The 27,536-nt window shown below is 28.5% G+C and overlaps 1 protein-coding gene across 1 annotated transcript; it reads left to right on the top strand.

The window, feature by feature from the left end:
• Positions 1-221: 221 nt before the first annotated feature.
• Positions 222-26,480, top strand: LOC136986511 (uncharacterized). Its single transcript, XM_067284063.1, has 19 exons — positions 222-395; positions 1,252-1,529; positions 2,539-2,685; positions 2,792-2,900; positions 3,075-3,191; positions 3,270-3,386; positions 4,288-4,542; positions 4,639-4,759; positions 4,844-5,035; positions 5,108-5,208; positions 19,346-19,620; positions 19,687-19,833; positions 19,920-20,028; positions 20,114-20,230; positions 20,472-20,591; positions 20,669-20,923; positions 21,036-21,156; positions 24,965-25,141; positions 26,327-26,480. The coding sequence occupies exons 1-19, from the start codon at positions 320-322 to the stop codon at positions 26,412-26,414; spliced, it is 2,922 nt and encodes a 973-aa protein (XP_067140164.1). The 5' UTR covers positions 222-319; the 3' UTR covers positions 26,415-26,480.
• Positions 26,481-27,536: the final 1,056 nt, after the last annotated feature.

Raw genomic sequence — 27,536 nt, forward strand, 5'->3', positions numbered from 1 at the left:
ATTAAAATATAAAATATTTATTTAAATTATCAAATTATTTGTAAATTATTTAAGAAATCAAATGATATCTGTAGAACTTAGAAACAAAACTACTTGATATTTTTTATATCAATATATTTGATGTATTTTGATATTTTTATCTTTAATTTATCGATCGGAAAATTTCACGGAACAGCAGGTGATAATGAAACTTAAGGTTACTTATCTTGACAAGAGATACTACTTAAAAGAACAGATGAAATAATTTTAGTGCTGCTAATTTGAAAGCTTTAGGAAAAACGGTTATTTTTTGAGATCCAAAAGGTCAGTCCAGTCCAAAATGAAATATTTTATCTTGTTATTTTTCTGTTTGTTTGGGTATGTGTACGGCGTGATAAATTTAAAACATTTTACAAGTAAGTGATATAGTAGTTAAATATGTTATATAGAATATATGCAGGAGCTACTGTACTGTATATACTGTACTGTACTGTACTGTATAATATATATATAGGTTAGAGTAGTATATTGTATACAGTATACTACTCTAACCTATATATGATATTATTAATGTAGATTAATAGAAACTTATTAAAACTTTTTGTGTAATAATCTATACTTTTTTCACACTACGTCTATTTTTGCTCGTCACACGTTAGTCTTTAAATAGTTTTTATCTCCCAATCTTTTATATAGGATAGTATTTTGAACATATCGCAATTGTTAATGATATTTATACTTTCGATCCTTGTGTCTCTTTTCACAAAACATTACAAATTTCAACAGATTCAGACAAGAATATAAGTTAATGATACAAGTTTATAATGATATATTTAATTTCTTAATGTAAGTAGAATGTATGCATACAGGACCATTTATTTTGTCACAAACATAGTGGAACCTCCAAAATTCTCTGATCCCGGGGGAAAGTTCTCAGCTATCCCTTCTCCACGGCGCTGAAGATATGTCTCTGAATGAGTTAATGTATCTAGAGTAAGACCCTATCTATATTAAAATATAATTATTCTTACCCTGTCTATATTAAAATATAATTATATGAAATAATATTTCGATAATTCAAACTAAAAATTGCCACATAGAACTTAAATTGTATCAGTTAAGTACAAAGTAAAATTTTTAATGTATAATTAAAACAGTAATTAATAATTAAAAATTAGTAATTAAATTAGTAATTAAAATTAACAACACAAAAAGCAACTTATTTGAAAAGATGCATAAAAGTTCTATATTTTATTTATATTTATTTTACAGTGATCGGTAAAAAAACATGCATGAAGCCTTTAGGATGTTTTGAAATTACATCCGATTTTTTTAACCCGTTGAAGCGTTTAATAAACGTTCTTCCTCAGCATCGATCTCTTATAAATACCCAATTTTTTCTTTACACCAGTTCTAATCCTAGACATAGTTATACTTTAACCACAGACAACATAGAACAGTTAAAATCTTCTCCATTAAAAGTAAATTCTCCAACTCGATTCATTATACATGGATTAATCGATAATAAATTTTTTGCACGATGGCAACAGGTAAGACATTTTATATCCTTTTTCAACTTTAAAATAATTTTACTAATAGAATAATTATTCAGAATTCTTTTAAAATTTGACGTATCTACAAAAATGTGAAAGAAACTAAAACAGAAAGAATGTACATTAAGATTTATCATTATGCACAGTACTTCTCTACCCAACGCTTCTATTCTCTGATCCTCTTTAATACTGTTACTTTTTTACGATGTTGGGAACCCAAAACTATTGGCCCCAATGCTATTGAACCTAGAGCCGGCTCTGGGCTTTAGACTTATTTTATAGAATCTTTAAATTTTAACATTTGGCAAAATAAATATAATTGTTTTTAAACTAAAATAATAGGAAATGATCGAAAAGTTTTAAATAATATTTTGAAAACCAGATGGCCAAGGCAATAAAGGCAAATCCTATCGCTCTAGGGGATCGAATTGAGGCGGGTCACCACCAGAAAATTTTCACGGTGATCTGTCTTGGATATATAGATAGGCTCTGTATCTAATACATAAAAGTTAATAATAATAACAATATCTCTATTTTTATATTGCTTAATTATAATTTTATTTATCTTACATTTAATTATAACTATCTTTAATATTCTCTTGTTCTTAACAACTGACATCTCCAGCATTCTATATCTCAAAAATTTGATAACAATTTTACTGTTGTAAAAACAATAAGCAATACGACATACCTAATACTGTAGTGTGTAGAAGCGGGATCCAGATCGTTCTAGGCTTTATCTTATACTTAGAAACAGGTGTAAGACCTATTAAGATATCTATTATCGTATATAATCTATTACAAAATATCCCGTATAGATCAGTACATACTGTCAATATACAAGATACGTCACAAATTAAATGTTTTTTACATATATAATTAATCATTGTTCCGAGAAAATTGTTCTTCTGTAATGAATATGACAAATTTCAAAGATATTAATACTAATTTTGCAAAAATTTTTTATTAATGTCAAATATATATCTTTATATTTCAAATTTTTCAGCTTTTAAAAGACGAACTTTTGTTAGGAAATAAAGGGAATGTAATCATTGTGGATTGGAGTGCCGGTAACTCTTTTCCTTATATTCAAGCCGCGGCCAATAGCAGAGTAGTTGGAGCAGAAATTGCTTATTTAATAGAGACCCTTGAGGTGATTATTGTTTTAGTGTATTTCTTTCTCTGTTTATTTAGAATATTTTCAGTAACTATAACGTTTATTTAATTTAAATACTAAATGATCTAATTTTCTTTGGAAGAAAACGGTTGGTTTTAATAGAAGCAATGCTCATATTATTGGTCATAGTTTGGGAGCCCATGCAGCAGGATATGCAGGGGAAAGACTACCTGGTTTAGGAAGAATTACTGGTATAATTATTAAACTATTTATTTTGAGAATCATAATATAAATAAATAATAACATTTATAGACCTTAATCTTTAAATTTAATAAAATTAATTAAATTTATATATAACCTCTATTTATATTTAAATGTAGATAAAATTACTTATTTTGCTATCAAACAATATTTTTATTATTTAGGATTAGATCCAGCAGAACCATTATTTCAAGGTCTTCCACCATCAGTTCGCCTAGACGAAACTGATGCCCGCTTTGTTGATGTGATTCATACCGATTCAAATAGTATCTTATTATTAGGTAAGATAATTATACCTTATTTAAATAGAATCTTTGACAACGATCACAGATTGACATGATAAATTATGGCAATTATAGGTCTTGGTATGAGTCAAGCAATTGGCCATGTGGATTTCTACCCTAATAATGGAAAGGACCAACCAGGATGCATTAAAAGTAAATTCATCTCAATCCTCACTGAAGGACTTATAGAAAGTATGTAAAAATAAAGTATAGTTTTAATGGTATAAAAATAAAATGTAAAAAAAAAAATACAGAAAAAATAATTCTGGTTTTTCTGTTTCATTTTCTGATTTTCTTATCGAAATTATGTCAACGAAGCGTAGTAAAACTGATGATAAGGTTCCTAAAAGAGGTCTAGAATATAATATAAATATAATATAATAGCAGAGTATATTATATATTATAATATATAAGCATACAATTGAAAAAAAATCGAAGACAGTGATGAGGACTTGGATAAAATTCCCAATGAAAACGGGATGTCCATCGATGGTTTATGTGACACATTTGCGAAGTATGACGAAATCGTCAATTATTTTGTAAAAATAATCCAGTTTATGAACGGGTAGAATGGGTGAAAGACTTATTATCTTGTTATAAAACAATTTTAAATGGAAAAATAAACTGCAGGAAACAACGTTCTTTAGATTTGTTTTTTGTACTGTATATCAAAACTCGGCAGTAAGTGAAAATGATGAAACACAACTAGGCCTTTCTAAAATTCAGTTATTAATAATATTTAAAAATAACTTCTGATATTTAATTATATTCATAATAAATACTTTACTTATGTGTAAATATCGATAATAAAGATTTCTTTCACATTTTTCATCTGGTTTTGCTTTAGTGAAGTTCCAATTAAACATTTTTTATATGATTTTCTGTGGATTTACGATCACCGCTTTACGTAGATTTACTTAAAGTGGCAACTTTTTGGTCCTAGTTAGTCATGTTAAACGAGGACCACCTGTATAAATTTTAAAAAATTCATAACTTTAACATGTTAATATTTCTCATTTTTTAATTTTCTTAATAATTTTATGTCTGAAATTATACTTACAATAATTTATTTATAATTTTCATTTTAATATAGGTAGTAGACGGTTTATTGCCTGCAATCATCAAAGAGCAGTGGATTTTTTCCATTGGTCAATTAATAATAACCATTGTAGACTTGTAGGCTATAAATGCGCTTCTTGGAATCAATTTTTGGAAGGAAAATGCACCGATTGTGGTCCGGATGGAAGTCTATGTTCTACTATGGGTATCAGAGCAGACGAACGTAAAACATTAAACGAAACTAATGTCAAATTATACCTTAAAACTAGTGGACATTCTCCATTTTGCTGTAAATTTCATTCATTAGTAAAACTATTTTTAAAATTTATACTTCATTAGTTCAATATATATATATATTGTTAATTATATTATTGATTAATTTCAGTACAACATTACAAAATTGTATTTAAATTACATAAATCAAAGCAAGCTACAGCTGTAAAAGGATCTGTAGCAATAGAGTTACATGGAGATGAAGATAACGTCCTTACCAAATTAACTGGAGGGTAGAGAAGGCTTTACTTTTATTAAGTGTATAAATTATATATTTTAATTTTTATTGTTTACTCAATGAGGTTTAACTTTTTTAGAAGCAGAGAGCTCCATCCAGGAAGCACTCATTTTTATCTTGCTACTACGGATAAAAACCTTGTAAAAATACAAAGCGTTCTATTTTCGTGGACAGATTCTTCATCACTTCTTAACCCAGTTAATTGGCTCCGCACTAAAAAATTATATTTAGAATACATAGAAGTGATACCAATGAATGTTGTTGATAAAATGTAAGTAATAATTTATTTGATATAACTAATCACTCTCCATTTATTTACTCAAACGTCTTTATTTATCTACAGCGAACAACGTTCACTAACGACAAAATTATGTCCAACCGATCCATTCAAACCGATTTATTCTAAAAAATCAGCCGTTCTACTCGAAGTAAATTGCAAAAATTAAAAAATAAAATTTCACTGTAGGAACTTTGTATTATAAAATTTGTTATAAATATAATATTTGTTTAAATTTTTTATCGAGATTTAAATAAATACGTAAATTTCTAATTTGACTAAATAGTTTTGGCCTATCCCATTTTTATTGTTACTTTCACGGTTTGATACATATAACAGAAGGAATAAAGTATGGAGGTCGGTCAAAAAATACCCCCCCCCGAAGATTCTTATATTTTGGACTCAGGGGACCTTGAAACGTCGAAAATTTTTTAAAAATTTGGTGTTTTTCCCCCTTGTACGTATGGATGTGTGTGTGTGAGGAGTGGAGGGGGGCACGATTTTGTTTACTGTTCACTCACCTTGAAGGTTAATTAATAAGTAGCGTGCTTTTGTCGAAAATTTCTGAAATTTTTCAGGAAGGTTTGTGTATTCCGAGGATTGGTGCTATTTTGGTAGTTAAAGCTCGAAGGATGGGAGATACAGAGAAGTTGTCTGCCATTTCTGAAGTAGGGGTGGACTTAATGAAAAGTTTATTTGTGTTTAGCATTTACAATTTTTTTAAATCAAATTCATCCCTACTCTCAAAATTAAGCTTTCTGCTATTTTATAATAATTAAAAATATAAAAAGTTTTTTAAATGAAATATCATAACAGATGGCACCACACTCAGTTTTAAACATTGCCGGGAAAGTTAAGCAACTCGTTGCTAGAATTTTTTTTTTTTTTTGGAAATGTTTTAGTAGTACAGGCATTTCTCGTTATAAATGAATTCATTTTACACATTTTAGCTACAATTCAAATCTCAAAAAACAAAATGGACACTGAAATCACTGCATTTACATGCAACTGATGTTGCAAGTATTCAATCTTTAGAAGCAACAGAACCCAAATATTCACAAATAATATTCTTAAATGTTTTAATTTAGAGTAGCTGACGATTTACCGATCATTTCACCAACAGATTTAAAAATCATCAAGCTACCGATCACTCTTAAAAGAGTGAGGAAACGGAATAGATTCGATTAAATTACTACCCACAAATGTACTACTGTAATTGGAAAAAGATGTGAATGCATTTAAGTGATGCGACTTTGTTCTTTTCTATTCGCTGGGTTCCCTTCTACACGCCTGGTGAAATTTTACTGAACATTTCTGAAACACTCTGTGTATTTTTGTTATTTTGTAACTATATTACATACCACGTATTAATTTTTATATAAGTGAGTTAAATTAAATAATTATCTTTGTGCAATTATATATTAGCATTGCTATTGAATCGATGGATATTGATGGTTTATTATATCTGTACTCAATGTCGCTTCTGCTAATAGTTTCCCTGATATAGTGATCACGCACATGATTTCTATGATACAGTTTCAACAGATTGTATTGCAACTTAGAACAACTTTTAACAGGCTACTACCCGTAGACCCGTCTCCATTAGAGTGATCCATGGTAACCAATAACTTAGTTGGATTCCCGTCCATTTAACGTTCGGAAACCGAAAGCATGCTTTTTATTGGCTGGAAAATTTCAACTGTAAAACTTTCAAAATTGAATTTCAAAACAAAACCGTTGTAAAATTTTAAATTTCATTCTCCGGATTAGTTATTAAAAAAATTCAGTTCACTGACGTTGATTTCTAAACCGTATAAATATACAGTCACCATCACGAAAAAATATTCTTCCGCATCCACTATTCACGTGTAAGTACAGTACCGTAGTTTATTAAAATTGTTTGTAAAATGTTTAAAAACCATCTTTGTGCAATTATAAATATAACAATTATATTTATGTTATATTATTTGTATTTTCACATATCTCTACAGTATGTAGTAGGCTATTAAAATGACCACGTTAGGACCTGAATTTTAAGAACTTATCATCGTATTAACTGCATTTATATAGAGTACTACGCAAACATGGTTACAATTTAAAATAATTTGTTTATTATTTAACATATTGATAAATTGAGTTTTTAAGAATAAGTAACTATTGTCGTTACTTACAAATAATTGAAAAGTAATGTAGTTACTACTATTAATTAGTGATTCGCAATGTCATAGTGATGTTTATCATCGATGTCAACATTTTAGATATCGCGTAACTTTAGAAATAATTCTCCATGATAAAAAAAGTATATTTACGCTGTTTCTTCAATCGGCTGAATATTTTATAACCAATCATGAAATGCTTTAGTTTTAAATTTAAGTTTGAAATGTTTATAGTTGAAATTTGCCATTTAATCAAATGCGTATTTTCAATCACATAACGTCAAATAAGTTGGAAACAATAGCGGATTCAGAAATCTTGAAGCTACGGCCCTGCTTGAAGCAATGGAGTTTTGTCGCACATTCCACACAAATCCATTCCGGGTTAATTAAACAGAATGACAATTACAATTAAAATTCACAAGTTAAGAAGAAACATTGAATTAGACTAAAAGTATCCTCACAATTAGTCTTCTTTTGAGATTTGGAATTGTATAATATAGTCTGAAAAGGGTTACGACGTTGTTGATCTTTATTTTGAAGCTCTACAGAGGAATATTTAACATTGTTTATTGTTTGCTTTTTTTGTATTGAAGCGGACAAAAGCCTCGAAATAAATGTCCACTCATCCGTAGCTCTTCTATGTCTACATTATTCAATACCAAGTGTGAAAAGGGATGAATTGTGACTACACTTTTTCTGTAATTTAATGTTTATTCTTGTACATTTTAATTACATTTCATATATTTTTACACGTTTCCATATAATTTATTTTAAAAATACTAGCATACAATAATAACAAGCAACCGATTATTAAAGAAAATTAATATGTAATCATGCTCCTTATCTAGGATTTTGAATAATAAACCTTAAATAAGAACATTTATTAACTACGATGCTATTCACAAAATTGATTAGTTATTTTGCTAATTTTATAATCAATAAAGAAATTTAAACAAAAATTCGCCTGTAATATTAATATTTTCCAATATTTGATGATATTGTATTGCTAAATCGTAATATTTATAGGCTAAATATATTTATAATTCATTGCATTAAATTCAATTATATGAAATTTCAGCTAAATCATGAAGTTCGATATAATTGAATTTAATGTAATGAATTATAAGTAATAAGAAAAATTAATTATAAGTTGTGCGTAAAAGCCACATTTAATCAAAGTATTTGATTAAAACAATATTTATATTTCTGTATAAGAAATTTTAACTTATATTAATTTTAAACAACTGAATATAAGTATTAAATACAATTGCATTTAATTTTAAATGAATGATATGTAAAGCATTTAAAAATTTTAAATGATATGTTTTTTTAAATATAAATATTAAAAAATAAACACTTATTAATCAGAATATCTTATCAACTTTATACAGCGATTCTTAATTCTGACCTTTCACACGATCAAAATTTGTTCTTTGCTCGAAATGTTTTCTTTATACAGAAACTACTTCCACTTAACACTAAAAATTGGTGTCTGTTCTAATTTTCGACGCTTTTATTTATGATTTATATAACTCGTATTTTTGTATACTCAAATAGGTAAGATTTTCAGTTTATATATTATTCTTTATATTTATTATTATTACAGTAAAACCTGTGTAAACCGCACGGTACCGAATTTTTTCCCGTTTATTTAGATTCTATTTTATACTGATTTTACTGTGTTATTATGTTTAATGTCACATCCTAATTCTAAATCATTGTAGAATAATACCAAATAAAAGATAACTTTAAACATATGACGTTTCTTTATAAGAAACATTGCATATTACACAAAGTTTTTTTCACGTAATTGCCGTCTTTTGTCGTTTTTATAATTATTTCATATACATTATAAAGACGGCAATTACGTGATAAAAGTATTTTATTATTTTGTTTAGAAGTAAGTTTAATTGAATAAAGCAAATTGAGAAATAAAATAATCAGAGTTATCGTTGTTATTGAAGGCGTGACGTTTTTGATGCGCCTTTATCTTATATTCGCTGTAGTGAAAGCTGAGGTTTGCATTTAAAAATACAACCTCAGATCTCAGTACAGCACGTTTTACGATAGATTCGCGTTTAAGCGTACACATCAGATCAAATAAGTTATTTCTAATCATGAACAGTAGTCATGATTCGAAACGTAATTGATACTTATCGATATAAACAGCTGAACGATGTCTATATCGATTAATATCATGTATACTTATAATTACGTATAGTAATTTATGTAGAGTACTGTATTTACAAGTAGTAGTAATGGCACTAATCTCAACATTCTATTGTAGCCTTCCATTTAATGATGTTTGGAAAAAAAAACGTTTGTACACAATCAAATTTATCGATTACCTATTTTGAGGTTACCGATTACCTAAGAGATGTGTAAATGATAGATTTACACATCTCTTATTTGAATATTATTTATAGATTTACACATCTCTTAGGTAATCGGTAACCTCAAAATAGGTAATCGATAGATTTGATTGTGTACAAACATCTATCGATTTACACATCTCTTATTGAGAAAAATTCCGGTTCGATTATGTAATAAGCATTTTAAATGTGATTGATCTAGAAATGAAAATTGACTTTTAAAAAGTTATTATTTTGTGTCCGATGATACTACACAACCAAACCGAATATCACTCTACTTTTTATTTATTCATCTACACTGTTTAAGTAACGATACATAACAAGATATTAAACGTCATAAAGACAGAAACAACAAATGAAAACAGCAGTAAAAAAACAAATTATTAACTACTGTAAGTTTGTAAATCTATTGAGCTGATATGAATCTATTAGATATCAAAATTTTGTGAAATTAATGAAATTATCCGATTATCCGTGGTATAATTTCATCTTCTCTTTTGTAGATTCGATTCGTCCTAACTAATCATTTCCCAACGACTGAAATTTAAATCGAGGAAGTGACATATTTTTTCAAATATTTATCAATTTTGCGGTTATTTTATTTTATTTTTTGTTCCTTTTTACGAATGACTGAATGGTTTCGATTCTATTGATAACTGTGTTAATCTTAGGGAATGATATACACTATTAATAAATTTACTGGTATTCTCTCCGTGCGAAATGATAGGATAATCGAATAGATAAAGCATTAGAGGTGTCAACATAGACCGAATTCAAGTGCTTACCACACGGCGTCCCTAGTTCTTAAAGTCAACGTTGTCCAACCTGTAGCTTATCGAATCAAATTCTATCATTCATTAACGTTGAGATAGCAGTAGGTATTTGCATATAGCCTATTCTTAAAGTTAGTGCTCCGTTTATATTAGAACATGGAGAAGTTACCGAACGAACTTTCTCTTTTATTTGTTTTGTTTGATCCATGTTCTCATATATTGCAATTAACGCGATTTTGCACACTCATTTCTGACGATAACGTAAGTTCTAGTACTGATTCAAAATTTCTCATTGTAAGCATCGTGTATAACGTGAATATTGTCGAAACTCACAGGTCATTCTGATTGATGATTAGTAACGAATATGATAATTATTACCCTATGTTGATCAACAACTATTTCAGAGTAGATAGATACCCGCTGACATAATCAATTTCTGATTTTAAAAAAAATGTCAAATCTCGAAAGGTGCATTTCTAAGGAACGTTAAAACACTGAAAATAATAATAAAACTAAGTATAAAATATAAAATATTAAATAAAATAATCATAACGATGATACGAACGGCTGAAAATTAATCGGAACGTTACAATGATTATTGTAAGATTAAGTAAATTTAAAAGGTATATTAAGTCAAATAATTTTTTTATCATTTGGATAAATAATATTAGCATTTTTCATTTAATATATTCTTATTTTTAATTTTATATTATAACACTTGTAACAAAATAATTAACTTTAATGCTTCCCATTGACAACAGATGGCAATTTAATCATATTAACCATATTTGTGACTGAATGTATTGTCTTTTCATTGAAAACTGATATCAAAGGTATGTTATGAATACTCTCTAATATTTATTCTATAAATTTCAAATCAATTTTATCAATCACTAAATTTTTTTTCTCGATAAATTATTTTGAATTCGACACTTAAATTCGCCGATATTTGGTCCTAATTACTGATTAATTAATATAACTATTTTTAACTAACAGAGGACCACAGTAAATTGTGATTTCGTGTTCCAGGTTAAATCTGAGAGTTTTTAAATCATTTTTGTTAAAATCCGAATTAATTGTTTCTGAATTAAAAATGAATTAGGCCTACTTACAATCCTTATTATGTATAATGGTAAAACTAAAAATATAAATAATGGTGACTACTGGAATAACTAATTGTTAAAAACGTGGGATAAAATAAGTAAAACTGTAAAATAAAAATGAAAACTTTTGTTAGAACGTAAAAATTTAGTTAATTTTCAGTATTTAAAATTCTTGTAGATAATCCGTTTATTATTATTATTTCAAGATGATGGTGAAATAAAACTAGTTATTTTAAAAATGAAGAAAAAGTTATGGGTTGTTTCACTTTTGAGCCCGGACAGTGGGGTATTTTGAGTAATGTTCCCTGATAAAATGATTTTTCTATGTTTATCTAAAGCAGTGATTCTCAAACTTTTTCGAGCCACCACCTCCTTGGTTTCATAAAGTTATACCAAACGCCCCTAACTGTACCCTAAAGCTCCGTAACAGATTTTCCCTTGTGTGAGAAAAGCTTAGAAATAATGTTAGAAAAACTTTTCTATGAACTTCCTCTTTATGTCCTTATTGTACTGTACATTGTTCTCAAAATCTGAAAATCATTAAATTCAATGTTTCTTGTATCCATTTTAACAGAGAAAAAAGAAAGGTTATCAATGACTCCAACCTTTGCTTATTGTCACCGTTCAGTACGCTGACTCCATTAGCCCTACCGCCCACTTGATTCTTTTCATGCCCTATATTTACTCACCGCCCACTTTTGGGAATCACTGATCTAAAGTATTCACATTTTAGGACCTTACGGACTGTATCACTGGCGGTTCTATTTAACTATGTAACTGATTTTTTATATTTGGGATTCTAGAAATCTTGACAAGCCTTCCGCTAGCGATTGAATCAAAGATTTAAAAACACAAAAGTTAGTTTCTATCTTAAATGACCAGAAATTTGACAATATAGAGTTTGCTGTGTAAAAGAATTATGTACTGCAATGTATTGCTTTTTACACTCTTTTGTAATTATAAAACACTAAATTTTCTTTCAATCTATAATTAATTCTGTAAGGAGCCGGACATGGTCCGAATCCACACCAAAAATCTCTCCTCAAAACAAAAAATCTGAAATGAAAAACAAAATTATTTTTATATTGTTTGCTATCGGAATTTCGAACGACTGACACCTTGAAATATGAACTAGCGACGAGAAGTATGCAATTCTTGATTTAAAGTACCTAAGTCCTGAGATCAGTAAACATTACAGGTCGGAAATCGACATTAACCTTTCCCGCACCACGAGTCGGTTCGAATTAACCCTAGAAACGGGTAAGAGATCAATCGGGAAGTGTGGACGAGGAACCGAGATCAATCAAGATATACGATCGAGGAACAAATATTATAAAAAAAACCCGTGTTCCAAGGACCAGGTGTCCTTGGAACACGGGTTTTTTTAAATAATATTTATTTATAAATATTATAAAATAAACCTGGCTCCTTTTGATCCGTTTCTATCCGACCCACCATGCATCTTGGATTGATCCCGTGTTGCTTCTTATTCTTCGTCAGTGCTGACTTTTCTTTCGCGCTTCGTACTTATGTGTGCTTATGCTATTCTTCGATGAGGGCGACCGTTCTCTTCTGCAACTAGGATCCGGAACCCCCTCACTTTCTGAAAAATTCTGTGCAGATGTCAAATCTATCAAACTTTGCGGACTTTCGCCAAACTTGGCAACCGACAAGGATCGTGTAAGAATTTCTCCTCTCATAAATGGTCTAATCGATCGAAGAGTCTGTATTTGCATCAAACACACACCCACGTGTATGACCCGTTCTGGTTTAAAATTTCTTCTCTTCGGCGCAAATTCAACCCTTTTAGGGTACGTTTCGATTTCGGATTTCACAGTTCCATTTTCATGTAAACATGTAACACAGATTTCATTTTTGTTTTTGGATAAACCTCACCGTTTTCATTAAATGGAGCACAACTTTGCAGTCGCGAGTAAATAGTGATATCTGTGCAGTGCGAAGTATTACTTTTTTACGTATAAACTGTTATTTTGTATTGTTTTCTATTATCGTTTTCTTATTTTATCTACATGGTCAATCTGAACCTAACTTACCCAAGTTCACCATTAGCCAAGCAAATAAAATCACGAAACACTGGTTGGTCGGGAGTTCGCACCTGACCAAAGGGACCATAAGGAGTTAAAATATACATTTCTAGTTATAATGAAAAGTTTGCTACGACGTATTTACGTTATGAAAACGACCATTATAACTTTATGCATAACTTAGCAGTATAAGAAAAAGAAAAGTTTTACGTTAGAAGTTTATTTTATAAAAGTGCGGAACCAATCATGTTCGGTTCTTTATTGACGTCAATGCATCGTCGTTATTATGCACGTTCTCATAAGAAAGCGCTTAGTGTTTGTAGGCCATATTGTTTTTGCTTCGGTACGTGTGTTTGCAATCTTGATTTTAGTTATCGTCTATTAATTATTTCACTGTTATTGCGACGGCATAATCTTCAGTATCTCTAGGAGAAAGCTTCAATGGCGTCCATATTATATTTTTTCAACATAACGGGGCTTGGATGCGCAAACGGCAGCTAACGTTGTGTGTTTATAATTATAACATCCGGTATATATAACGTAAAATCCGTCGTGCGCAAACACTGTATTAATTAGTTTGAATAGATGATTATTTACTTATATATAAATATAAGTATTGCCACTTCCCTTTCCTTACTTATGATTCAGCAATGTCACATATTTGTTTAAAACTGTTCTTGATGTAAACAAAGCTCCTGATGGTATGGCATCTGCTGGTACCGTCAAAACACCCAAATTTTATAAAACTCGCCTGACTACATGAACAATTTTATAAATATAAAATAATAAACATTCATAATAGCTTACTAAATATTTTTCCGATACATATATAAATGAGTCATTTCTTAACTTTAAATGGGAATCAATAAAAATTTTAAACATTTTTTGTTAATTTGTTATATTAGTTACAATATATAATTAAATATTTCTCTTTAAATTGTTTGATCAATATCGTGATAAAGATTATATATTTACTCAAGATATAGTTGTTTTTTATATTTTCATTTCCTGAAAATTAGATTTGTTCAGTCTGTTCGATGGAGTAATCGCTTCAATCCAATTAGAAAGAATAGGGATTTAAATTAATTAATTTAATTCTAATTATAAAATTTAATACAAGATAGATATTTAATCGTCTATATTTAGTCCAAATGACTTTATGCATCCAAATCTGTTTTTACTCGAACTTTTGTTACATGATTTTAATTCAACACCAATTAGAAAAACAATATTTTTTCTTTTTACACGAGTTGTATTGATTTAATACGATCGACTCAAATTATAGATTTATTTCTTCGTATTGCAGTGTATGTGGAACTTGCATTATTCACCTTCATGTTGGTTTGGTTCCAATTAAAAAATAAATTCCTGGGAAATTCCTCTAATTATATATATATAACTTCAATAGGAAATTTGTTTGTCCGCATTTTGGGTTTAGTGCTTAAAGTGAAAAGCACCTTTTTCTTGTTTAATAATAAAAAAGATTTAATGAAAGTTAAAATAAAATAAAATTCGTGCACGTAAAAATTTAGTAATTCTGCTGAAAAGACCGTAAATGGTAAGTTATAATCTTCAATCCTTTCTTTTATTAATTACTACTGAAATATTTTGCGGTAGCCTGTACACAAGGTCATATAATTCGCCTATAACAAAAACGAAAAAAACCGATCTCGTTGGATATTAAAATTCAAATTTTAGATCTTGCAACTGGACAAGGTGCAACCTCTGTAGGTAAGCATTCTGGTGTACAGTACATACATGAAGCTATTAGGAAAAATCTAGCAAATAGTTGTGTAACTTTCGCGGCAACAATACTTAAAACTGCGTGTGTCATCTGTTATGATATTTTTTAAAAAACTTTTCATATTGTTAATTATTATAAAATGGCAAAAAACTTAATTTTAGGGTAGAGATGAGTTTTAAAAAATTGCAAATGGTAATAACGAGTAAAATCGTCATTAAGTACGACCCTGATCTAAATATGACATAGACCTTCTCTATCTCCCCACTTTCTTGGTTTTTAACCACTAAAATTTAATAGCAACGATTCCCGAATACACATTACTCTCTGCAAAATTTCAGAAATTTTCGACAAAAGACACAAGAATAATTAGGTTTGAAGAGAATGAAAAAATTTTGCCTCTAACATACATACATACAGAGAAAACTCTAACCATTTCTCGACGTTTTCGAGGTTCCTGAGTCCAAAAATTTTTAAATCTTGGGGAGTCATTTTTTAACTAATCGCCATATTTTTCCTCTATTATATATAACAGCCGGGGAAAAAATGAAGCTGCCATTAGGAAGTTAGTATGTTCTGGAACAAAATTAAGTGCTAAGTTATTATCATATTATCATAGAGATGTAGAAAGCTTTGGTAATGTGAATAGAAGACATCGCGCAAAAAATAATACCAATAGATAGAAATACCATCAAGCAAACAGCATTAAGAATTTATAAACAGATTAAAGAAACTGAGCCAGGCACTTCATCTCAGTCAAACAGAATGTATGCTTTTTCTACAGTATAGGTTGGATGACAGGGTTTCTTAGAAGACATTTTTCACACAAATATCATAAGGTAAAAATTAAAATGAAACTGCAACTGATCTTTTCTAGAAAAGAATGCCGAATAGAATTTATGTAGCAGCATCACAGAAAACTACTGGTTTTCAGGTAGATAAAGATCATGTAATCGTTTTATTTCGCTCCAACACTTCAGATCATATATTGAAACCACTGGCTGTAAATCGATTTATAAAACCATGGTTAATGAAAGAAGTCGATTTGAATAGATTTCCAGTTTCCTGGATGGCAAACAAAAAATCCTGGGTGTTTACTGAATTGTTCAACAAATTTTTCGCTCCAAAAATTACACGCTATATGGACGTAAAAGGCCTGAAATTTAAAGTTCTTTTGATTCCAGACCATCGGTTTCCAACTTATTTTTATCACGAAACTTTTTTACCTTAATAAAACATGTTGGAACCCTGACAATTTTTAATGAGTAAAGATAAAACAGCAAATAGAAACACCAAAAACAATTTACTGAAAATGCAAAAAGAAAAAAAAATTATAATGAAAAGCAAATATCATTACTTAATTCAAACTGGTCATTAATGTGACGGGTTAAACTCTTTTTTTCAATGTTTTAAACAGCTCTAGTGCCTAGAATTATACCTTCGTTATATCTCAGCCAAAAATAGTAAGGTGGTCGGTACTGAACGACTCTCCCCTACAAATATTGATTTAAAACTCAATTATGTACAGCTTGTATTATATACAACAATAAATACAGTACTACCATAACGATGTATAACTTTAATTAAATACTTTACATTTTATTTTCTTTCTCGCATAAAATGGACGTTTGCTGATAAGCTGAGTTTGTAAGTAATAAATAATAAACATTAGTCACAAATCATTTAATAACATTTAAAAATTTATTAATGAGCTTTTTAGAACTAATATGAAAATCTGTAAGATTAATGGAAGTATTATCATAACACTTAACACTCTTGTTAAGTGTTATGATAATACAAATGGTACAAATGGTTTCAAAATTTTAAAATGTGTTATGTGAGATTTGATTTAATTTTTTTTTTTTAGTTTTATATCACATACTAATTTTAAATAAAATATGTGTACAGAAACTGTATAGTTTGCTGTACAAATATAGTTTATATATGTCCTATCTATTAGTTCCATAGATACTAAATAATTATATATAATTATAGGCCTATATTTATTATCTATCTGTACTTATATCGTATATATCTTTAATTTTTATATACTGTTTGACTAAATATTGTACACAAAAATTAAAGATAATAATTTGTTTTTTAATAAAAATGTCTTTTTATATAAAGTGTTTCAGATCAAAATTTAAGGATATTTGAAAATATGCCATTCATATAGACGTAGAATTATAAAATTAAAAATAACTGTCTTTATCAATATAAACCTTGAAAATTACCATCTGCTTTAATGGATATATATTTTCCGAAAGTATTTAAATTGATATAGCATCAGTTTAATCGTAATTAATGATTAGCTGTCGCGCTTTGTACGAATAAATAAGATTATTTAAAAGATAAAGAGCCATCATGCTATCTATTTCTTCTTTCCTTTGTAGGTATCAGGCTGAGAAAGGGTAGATAAAAAATGAAATATTCTTGGATAATTTTAATATATATACCATTACTAGGAATTGAAGAGTTACAAGCATTTAAATTAAAGAATAAAAACTGTACAATACTTCCTAGGAGTGCAGGTAAGTAATTTTACAAAAATATGAATAAAATAAGTAATAAAAACGTATAAAATTTTAATATAGACCTCATTTAATACTACACTTTTATAATTTGTTTATAAAATTTAATATTGTTAATAATTATATTAAACCTCGAAATATTCAATTTAAACTGATATTCTTGTGTGTATCAATTATCGTTAATAACGAACTAATCACAAAATAAGAAAAACTTATTAAAATAGTATGAAATCAAAGGACTACTCAAAATGATTGGCACAATAATACAAAAAGTTTGATATATTGATACAAGAAGGTCGTTCTGCAAAGAATTATAAAAAAACATTGATTTAAAAAGTACGCTATACTATATTCAACCGCGTTATTTTTCAAAATCGCCTAAAAATAGACCGCGTAAAAAATGGAATGAGTGTAATATGAAGAAATGTGGTATAGATATTTCTAATTTAACTACGCTGAAAAGCTTATATAAACAAGCCCAAAAATTAAATTACCTTATTATATTATCGGCAAAGTTCTAAACTCTCTTCCTTATAAGGAATATTCAAATCAAATCGAACGTGGACAAAACATTAGTAATATAATATGCAATAACGTTTACTTTTTAAAATTATAATTATATTTACACCAGAGTCTTCAGCATTTTTTTAATTGTGGACCATCACACTAACAAGCACAGATCGAGAATAGAATTTAAAAATAATGATTCAAAACAAAGAAATGTTATAATACATCGCATTTTTAAAATTAATACATACTAATTTAACTATTAAAGAAGCTTCTAATCAGAACTTAACATACTACAAAAATAGTTAATTTAGGAGCAGAAAATTCTGTACTGAAATACTAAAATACTGAAAGCATTTTATGAACACGAGCATTGCAATACGTTTAATTTCTATGCTATCAGTAATAAGGAGGAAGGAAGATGGTCCGATAAACCGTATTTTCCATCAAAAATGTTTTTAAAAACAATGTTTTAAAGTTTGGGTAAACAAATTTTAGTTTCTTTGTCTGTCAATTGGGCTACAAGGAATGAGACCTTGTAGTCCCCGTGGATCCACTCTGAACGAGCATTAGCCTTTCATTCAATCTGAAAAGAACTAATGAAACTGAATTAAAAGTAAAAAATGCTCAAAAGTAAAATGAATAATTACGAGATAGCTCAATAGTAGATCTGTAAAAGATCGTAAAAACTTTTTAATTTCTGGAACCAGTATTTTCTCGAGTCGATTTCGGTTGCTCGATTTTTCAGATAATCGACGATCCACTTTACCTTGGCATTCTGTGAAATACTATATAATTTCTATTAAAGAAATTATGAAATGCTTCCTCTGACTATTAACAAAATTTACATATTTATATTATGTGCAATTGTGGATTTTAGTCATCCTACAGTATTTTGATTAAAATAAATTAAAGAGGATATATTGATTTAATTTGTGAGGCTGGGAGGAAATACTTTATATGAAATTGGAGACGTTTATCAGATTAAATTATGTATAAATTAAACATTAATATTTAAAAAGTAAAATTTTAAGATTTTTTTATGAATAATTTATTTTGCTTAATTCTTATTTCAGCGAAGAAAGAAATATGTATGAGAGATTTGGGTTGCTTTCAGATCACGTCTGATTTCGTCAATGACAAGAAAAGACCGTTCAATGTTTTGCCTAAAGATAGACGTATTATCAATACTCAATTTTTACTATTTACCAGGAATAACCCTAATAAAAGTTATGATTTAGTGAGCGATGATGAAAAATCTTTAAAGAATGCACCATTGGATACCTCAGTAACAACTATATTCATCGTTCATGGATTTTTGGATATGCAATATTTTGTTTCGTGGATGAATGTAAGTTTGTTATCTAATTAAAACGCTTACGATTTGTTTACACGCTTAATATTTGTTTTATTCCAGATTTTGAAAGACGAGATTTTGAAAAATAATAATTACAATGTAATTATTGTGGACTGGAGTGGTGGGAATCAGCTTCCCTACACTCAAGCTACTGCCAATACACGAGTCGTAGGTGCCGAAATAGCATTTTTAATTGGAAAAATGAAAGTAAGAAAGAAAAATTAAGCCTCTAAAACCATGCTATAATTGTATTAGTGCAATATTATTATTATTATTATTATTTTGTTTTTTAGAGAGTAGTTGGCTTGCATCCCCAATCTTGTCACATAGTTGGACATAGTTTAGGTGCCCACATTGCTGGATATGCTGGCGAAAGATTGGAACATTTAGGACGAATAACTGGTATGAAACATCTTACATCGGAAATACAGTAAAATTTTAAAAATTGAATAGTTATATAAATTACATAAGATACAAAACTAATTAGCTCTAGATCCTGCTGCTCCGTATTTTGAAGGAATGCCAACTTCTGTAAGGATTGATCCTTCTGATGCGAAATTTGTAGATTCAATTCATACAGACTTGAATAGCTTTGTTATATCAGGTAAGTCTGCATTTTTGTTATTACCAATCTGGAATAATGATCGATTTATATTAAAATATATGATATTAGCTTTATATTAAAATATACGAATGGCATTCTTTGTCCAAAGTAAGGATACGTGATAACCAATCTTATTTATTAAGAACAATAGAGTTAGAATTAGAAGAGAAAGTTAATGTAATGGCTTGGATTTTCTATTTGATTTAACATTATGCTTAATGTAATAACTGTCAAAATTTAGGTTTAGGAATGAGTGATCCTGTCGGGCATGTCGATTTCTATCCTAATAATGGAAGAGATCAGCCAGGATGCAAAACAAGTCATCGATTAATATCAATAATTACTGATGGTTTCATCGAAGGTGAGGTATAGATGTTTCTTTAAGGATTACTTAATAACATCTGCCTAACAACACATTATTTAAAACTTATTTTTCAGGTATAAGAAAGGCTGTAAGTTGCAGTCATCAACGAGCAGTTGATTTCTTCACCGCATCTATTAACCAGCGTGACTGTTTATTCACTGCATTTCCATGTTCAAATTGGACTGATTTTACGGAAGGAAAATGTTCAACTTGTGGACCGTATGGAAGAGATTGTGCTGTAATGGGTTTTCTAGCAGAAGAACATAAACCTGCCAATCTTCTAAATACCACGTTCTTTCTTAAAACTCAAGATCACGAACCTTTCTGTGGTAACTAGTTGCATTTGTTAGATTAATAAAATAATAATAATAATAAAAACATAAAAATTTATTTCTCTAACCTTTTCCCATCAATACTAATTTATTTCTCTTTGTGTTTTAGTATACCATTATCAAGTTGATATTTATCTGCAAGATGGCGAAGATAAGGAACTAGAAGGGAAAATTAAACTGACTTTAGGGCATGATTTTGGAGAAGAAGTTACTGTTAATTTCAATGAAAAGTAAGAAACAAATACGATAATTAAATAACTAAATAATGTAATTTATATTATAGTATATTTCATTAAAAACTTTTAAAAGTTTGAAAAATAGATATTAGAAGAATCGACGATTACAGTTAATAAATAAGATAATGAATAAAATAAAAAATTTCAATACTTAAATACTATATGCGCAGGGCCGTCTAGAGGGAAGGAATGCTGGGGATTTTTCCCCAAGCTCAGAGAAACTTAGGGGCCCATAGTTTACCCTACCCCTATAAAATTAATTTTATTTTTATTTACAAAAAATAAAATCTTTAAAAATAGCTTTTTTTTTATTAATAAAGTAAGATTTTAAGAATTTCATTTGTTCAAAAATAGATGGCTAAAGGGCCCCACACGGACTATCGACAGCCTGTGTGGGCCCCTTTCACGAATCAGAACTGTCGAATTACTTACTGAGTTTGTTTTTAAAGTACACGGTCAATTTAGAATTCTTTCATCTTCATCCGTTTGCAACTACAAATGAATTTTATTTTTCGATAAATCCTGTGCCCAGACCTCTGTACCAAGAATTGACAAAACTTCATAGCTTTTCGTGCAAGAATAATATATGTGCAAAGATGTTCGTGCATCTCTCAGCAATAATACATTGACATTTTTGTCAGGTTTCATGTTAAAACATTCGAAGGTTGACTGAAAGAAACTTTATCTGACACCTGATATAGTTGATAATTTGAGTGTTTCATCCGAACAAATTCAAGATATATTAAGTAATTTAGCCTGAAAGTGCAGTCTTGTGCTATTTTATCACAACGTGCAGTTCCTAATGAAAATGTTGAAAATGATGATGATAGTTTATTTACAAAGAAACGCAGGGTAGTCAGTATAGATAGTCAGTAGTTGCTTCTACTTTTAGTACAGAATTGTGTGGATATTTGTGATTTAGAAATAAGTGGTTGTACGGATAAAAGGTTTTCCAAGAAATCTTGCAGTATGAATGGTTTGCATATCACCGATACAAACTTGGCTGTTATACCTCATTTAATGGTATTAAGAAATCGTTCTTTTATCAGACATGGATACTTCTTACAAGATGTTTCAAAGAACTGTAAAAATATAAAAAGGTTAATATTAGTTGAATTAGGGGCTGGAGGTACTTGCAATTACATGTCGTCTCTGTTAGTCATTTTTTGAAAAATACAGTTTCATTAGTTGATCTTGTAATTTATCATGGACATTTTGATCTAAATTCTGAAACGTTTTGGAGCTCTTTGGCTGAAGCTACAAAGATTGAAAGAGTTTGCTTAAGAACACACTTCAAACAGACGTTAGTTGCTGGAAAGATATATGCATCTATAGTCAAGCTTTCCAATTTATCATCATTTCATATTCATGCTTCAATATTCAATCACAATCAGCTGGAAAGTGTTTTCAGTAAGATTTCAAGGAACAAAAATGTACACCAAATTTCATTCCAACTGCTATTTACAGAAAGTAATGACTTTTTAAAACGAGTTTTGATGGTACAATTATGTATATTGTATCTTATATTTCCTAAATGGTACAATTATGTCAACTCTCCCCTACACCGGGGAGAGTTTACATAATTGCCCCTACACCATTTAGGAAATATAAGATAAAAGATTTTATTTGATACTAATTAGTACACAGGTTAATATTGTAAATTATAGTTTGATATTTCAGACATCTATTATTATATATTTAACCTGTTTCCACGGTAATATTGATTAATTACAAGCTTTTTTTATAATATAATGTGAGAGATATTACAGCAATGAATACAGAAAATGAATGATTTATTAATACATATTTCATCAAGAAACAAATAAAAAAAATATCGAATATATATTAATAATGATTAAATAACGTTTATTTTTATGTTAATATACTTCATCAATAATAAACCTAACATACTAGCTATATTAATAATTATTAAGCAACATATTCTCCATTTTATAAGTTACTGTTGGGACAATAAAAGATTTTGTTTCTTTAGCACTTCTTTACAGTGTTATTAACTCATAATGCACATTTTATGTACTGGTCATGTTTTCTATACTTTCTTCGTTGTAGAGGAAGCAAAACCAGTTAGATGATGATGTTATGTAATAGCTTAAAATAGATTTTAATTATTTAAACAGTCATAATATGACACATCATTACTGTCATACATCTGCGTTTGGGTCATGCGGATTGTAATGAAAATGGATGTGTCACGCAGTATGCTCGAAGGCGTTACAGGTGAGTTCTTGGGGTTAGTGTGATTTAGGAAAAATACTGATTTCATCTTTTTAATAATTGTAATATGTGGTTAAAATGAATGTACAATATCTTACAGTAAATCTATTTTTATTTTAAAAACCATAAAAATGCGGAATAAATTGCATTATTTGAATATTGTAAGTTATATAAATTGGTCAAAAAGCTACATAGCTACATCTATAACACTTAATTTTTAAAAATTCAGCAACGAGTTGCTTACTTTTTCCGGCAACGTTCGGTGACGTCATCTGTTATCATATTTTATTTAAAAACTTTCATATTTTTAACTATTATAAAATGGAAAAAAAGTTTAATTTTCAGGGTGGGAATGGGTTTTATTTAAAAAAAAATTGTAAATGGTAATAACAAGTAAAATCGTGATTAAGTTCGACCCTACTGGATCCGACTTAATGACGATCTTCCCACCCCTCGACTTTTAACCACCAAAATTTAATGGCATCAATCCCTCTAATAAACAAACCTCCGTGCGAAATTTCAGAAATTTTCGACAAAAAACGAAAAGCAGGAGTTATTAAGCTTCAACGAGGGTGAACAAAATCGCGCCCACCCACACACATACAAACTAACATCCATACATATAGAAAAATCCCCCGAATTTATTATTTATTTATTTATTTGTTTTTTGCATTTCTCGACGTTTCAAGACTTAGTCCAAAAATGTAAATATCTTCGGAGAATCATTTTTTGAACGATCGCCATACTTTCCCTCTGTTATAATATAACAACTGAGAAAATAAAAGTGTTTGTAGCACTCAAAAAACAAAATGTCATCTATCGAATTTATGGCTACTAAAGTATATACAGTAGTAATACATTTACTACTGGTAGTTTATGTACTGTACAGTACATAAACAACATAACAAATAGCGGATCCAGAAATTTCTAGGGGAAGGTACAGAAAGGAAACAATATGTCTTACAAAATTTTTACTACCTAATTTTATACTCTACTCGGAAAAGCTGGGTGGAAGAAAACTCTCAGAAAGGTGTTACAGCTGCGCCCGCTAAATTTGTTCCTAGTGATAACATAGAAATTGAAGACAGACTACTATTTATATGAAGGTGTCAGAAATTATGAATAACAAATTTTATTTCTTAACTTTAAAAAAAAATATATGCCTGATAAGTATGAATTCTTTTTACTTTTTTTCTTGAAATCTTGCATTTCTTTTAATTAACTTAAACTGAAGTTTTTGTATAATTATGAATAGAAATGTTAATTGTGTATAATATGAACAATGTTAAGAGCAAAATTCCACATTATAAATAGATATTAAAAGATAGTAGTTAAGTGTAAAACCCCACATTATAAATAGAAATGTTAATTGTGTAAAATATTTTAAAAAGTTAAGTGTATAATCCCACTTTAAATGATATAATTTGTAAAAATAAAACAAATTGAAATTTATTGTGTAGTACATAAGTTAATTCAATAATTAAGTATATTAAAGACATTTTAAATTAAATTATATTCTAAATAAAATGTTTGTTTCATGCGATTATTATCACTGATTTAATAATAGATACACACGGCTGGTACCTGGAACGACCCTTACTTCTGTGATAATATCACCTTACGAATTACATCTTCCAGAAACAATCACTTTCTATTGGGTATCATCAGCATTTACTTTCTGGAATACTCATACTTTAGGAGTAGACAAAGTTAAAATTACACCAATGGATTTAATGGATCAAACGTAAGTTTTTTACGTTAGTAAATATAACAGACCTAAAGCGAATTGTTTGGGTTTCCTAGTCTAATCATTCATTTTACCTATAAACTGTTATTCTAAACGAATTTCTATTAGAAAACTTCTCGATAAAAACACGTAAAATGTTTTATTAAGTATTTTTAATTTATATAAACTAATTAATTTTGACAATTATAGAAACAGTACAACAGTTAAATTCTTATTATTTTCCCTTCTATAGAGTAGAAAATGAATACAAAATTGAGTTAAGAGTTATATTTAATATTTCTGCAATTCATTTTATTAGATTATTTTCTTAATAATCAAATAGTTTATTGTCTATTCATTTCACAAACGACGAAAATACATTAACTCACAACTGATTCTTTCTTAGACTACAGCTGGAGTCCAGAGTTTTAATCTTATCTGTGGATAAAGTAGCAAAAATAGCGAACCAAATTCTCACAGTTTTTTTACAATTTGTAAAAATCTTTTACCATTATGTAGACATGATTGTTATGGTGGTTCCTACCCAAGTTACTTAAAAAAAGAATTAAAACTCCAGACTTGGTCAGCTGCTTCCAAGAAAAGTGTTTGATGTAGAATAAGGCAGCCAACGCATGAGTGATCTACCAAGGGAAATTTCCCGGGAGGACTTTCTACAGCTCTAATTAGGTGTTAAACACGTAAAGAAACCCGGAAAATACACGTGACCAGACTATTGGTGAGGCGCGATCTCGCAACTACCAGTGTTCAGTGGTTTTATCCGTTGGACCAACAAGGAAAGAATCTGTTGAGTTGGAGCATTAATTAATACTATTTATGGAACAATTTCGTCAATAAAAACTAAGAAAAATGTGAAGTTAATGTTTAAAGTTTACTGAATTTTTAGAATTAAAAAGTGATAAAAGTAATTATTACAATTTGTAGATTTATTTTTTTGTAATTTTAATTAATAAAATTTTGTAAAGCTTTTTACAAACAATGTAGTGTTTGTGATGAAACTAACTTTTCAGCTAATTATATATCTATTACTATTGCAATAAATGATATTTTAAATAAATAGTAAGTAATTACTTATTGCAATAGTAATAAGTATATCTCTTTACTGTAACATTTATTTTTTTAATATTAAACATTAATAATTAAATATTATGTGATGCTAATTTTATAAATTTTTTTATTATACAGTACTCAAGATTCTCTGATTAAGGTCTACTATCCAAAAAGTAATACTTTGAACGAAATGAAGAAAATCGAAATGTATCTGGAAGATTAGTGATCATTGTTGTTATTGTAAATTAGTTTTATCAATTTACAATATAAACTTCTATTTAAATAATTATATTGTTTTCTTTTTTCCAACTTATTTTGACGTTAAAGAATAATTTTTTTTTTTTAAAAAAACTATCTTATAAACAACAAATAATACATAGTAATTTTTCTGAGAAATGAGAAATGTTGATAAATATTGATTTAAAAATAAAATTAAGAATTTTTTCGAATTTTATCTAGTAAAAAACTGCATTTAAAATGATAAAACAATAATTGATTTGCTCAGAAATTTTTATTGGAATTCTTAGCAGTAGAAAATTCAATTTTCTACTTATAGTACAATAATATTTCATTTCTATTATTAGCCTACCAATTAATTCAATTATTTAATCTATTTTAAATATAATTGTAAATTTCAGAAATAATGAAATCAAATCAAGTGTGAGAAATATACCAAAACACTTAAAGAATATTTTAACATTATATTGTTTATTCATTTGTTATTAGTTCATCCAAATAAGGTTTTATTAACCTGCGCCTATTTAAAGCCTATTTGGCTATATTGCATCGTTACAAAGAAATAAATAAATTGATAAATATTACGATAAGACATGAAAATAAAAAGTGAACAAATTAATGGTACAAAAAATACAAATAGGCTATATTCATTGTGTAAGTGCAAGTATATTACACAAAATACATCGACGTTATTAATGTAATAGTCAGCATATCACCTTATAACAATATCAATTTTATTGCTGTATGAAATCTTTATTGCTGTTTTAATCTAATCAGCCTATGCAATTTGATATAAAGTATTTATTAAACAAATTACTCTTTTAATAAATATTAAATAATTAAAAATGAGAAAAATTACTCAAACAAAAGAATAATTAAACGTTATTTCGTTGTTTTCTTAACAAATAAAATACAGATCGAATTTAATTAATGTTTTAACGGCATTATTAATTATGTTATGATACAGATATGCAGTTAACGACGGACCGCATACACGACGAAGTCGTATAAGATTATCATAAAGCTAAAGAATTCGTATCCACTTGTACCTTTTCTGTTTAGATACGTAGATACTTATTATTGTACAAATAATCTATATGAGTGAATA

The sequence above is a fragment of the Centruroides vittatus genome, unplaced genomic scaffold (assembly GCF_030686945.1).
Source record: "Centruroides vittatus isolate TY-2023 unplaced genomic scaffold, ASM3068694v2 scaffold_1152, whole genome shotgun sequence".
Classification (NCBI taxonomy): Eukaryota; Metazoa; Arthropoda; class Arachnida; order Scorpiones; family Buthidae; genus Centruroides; species Centruroides vittatus.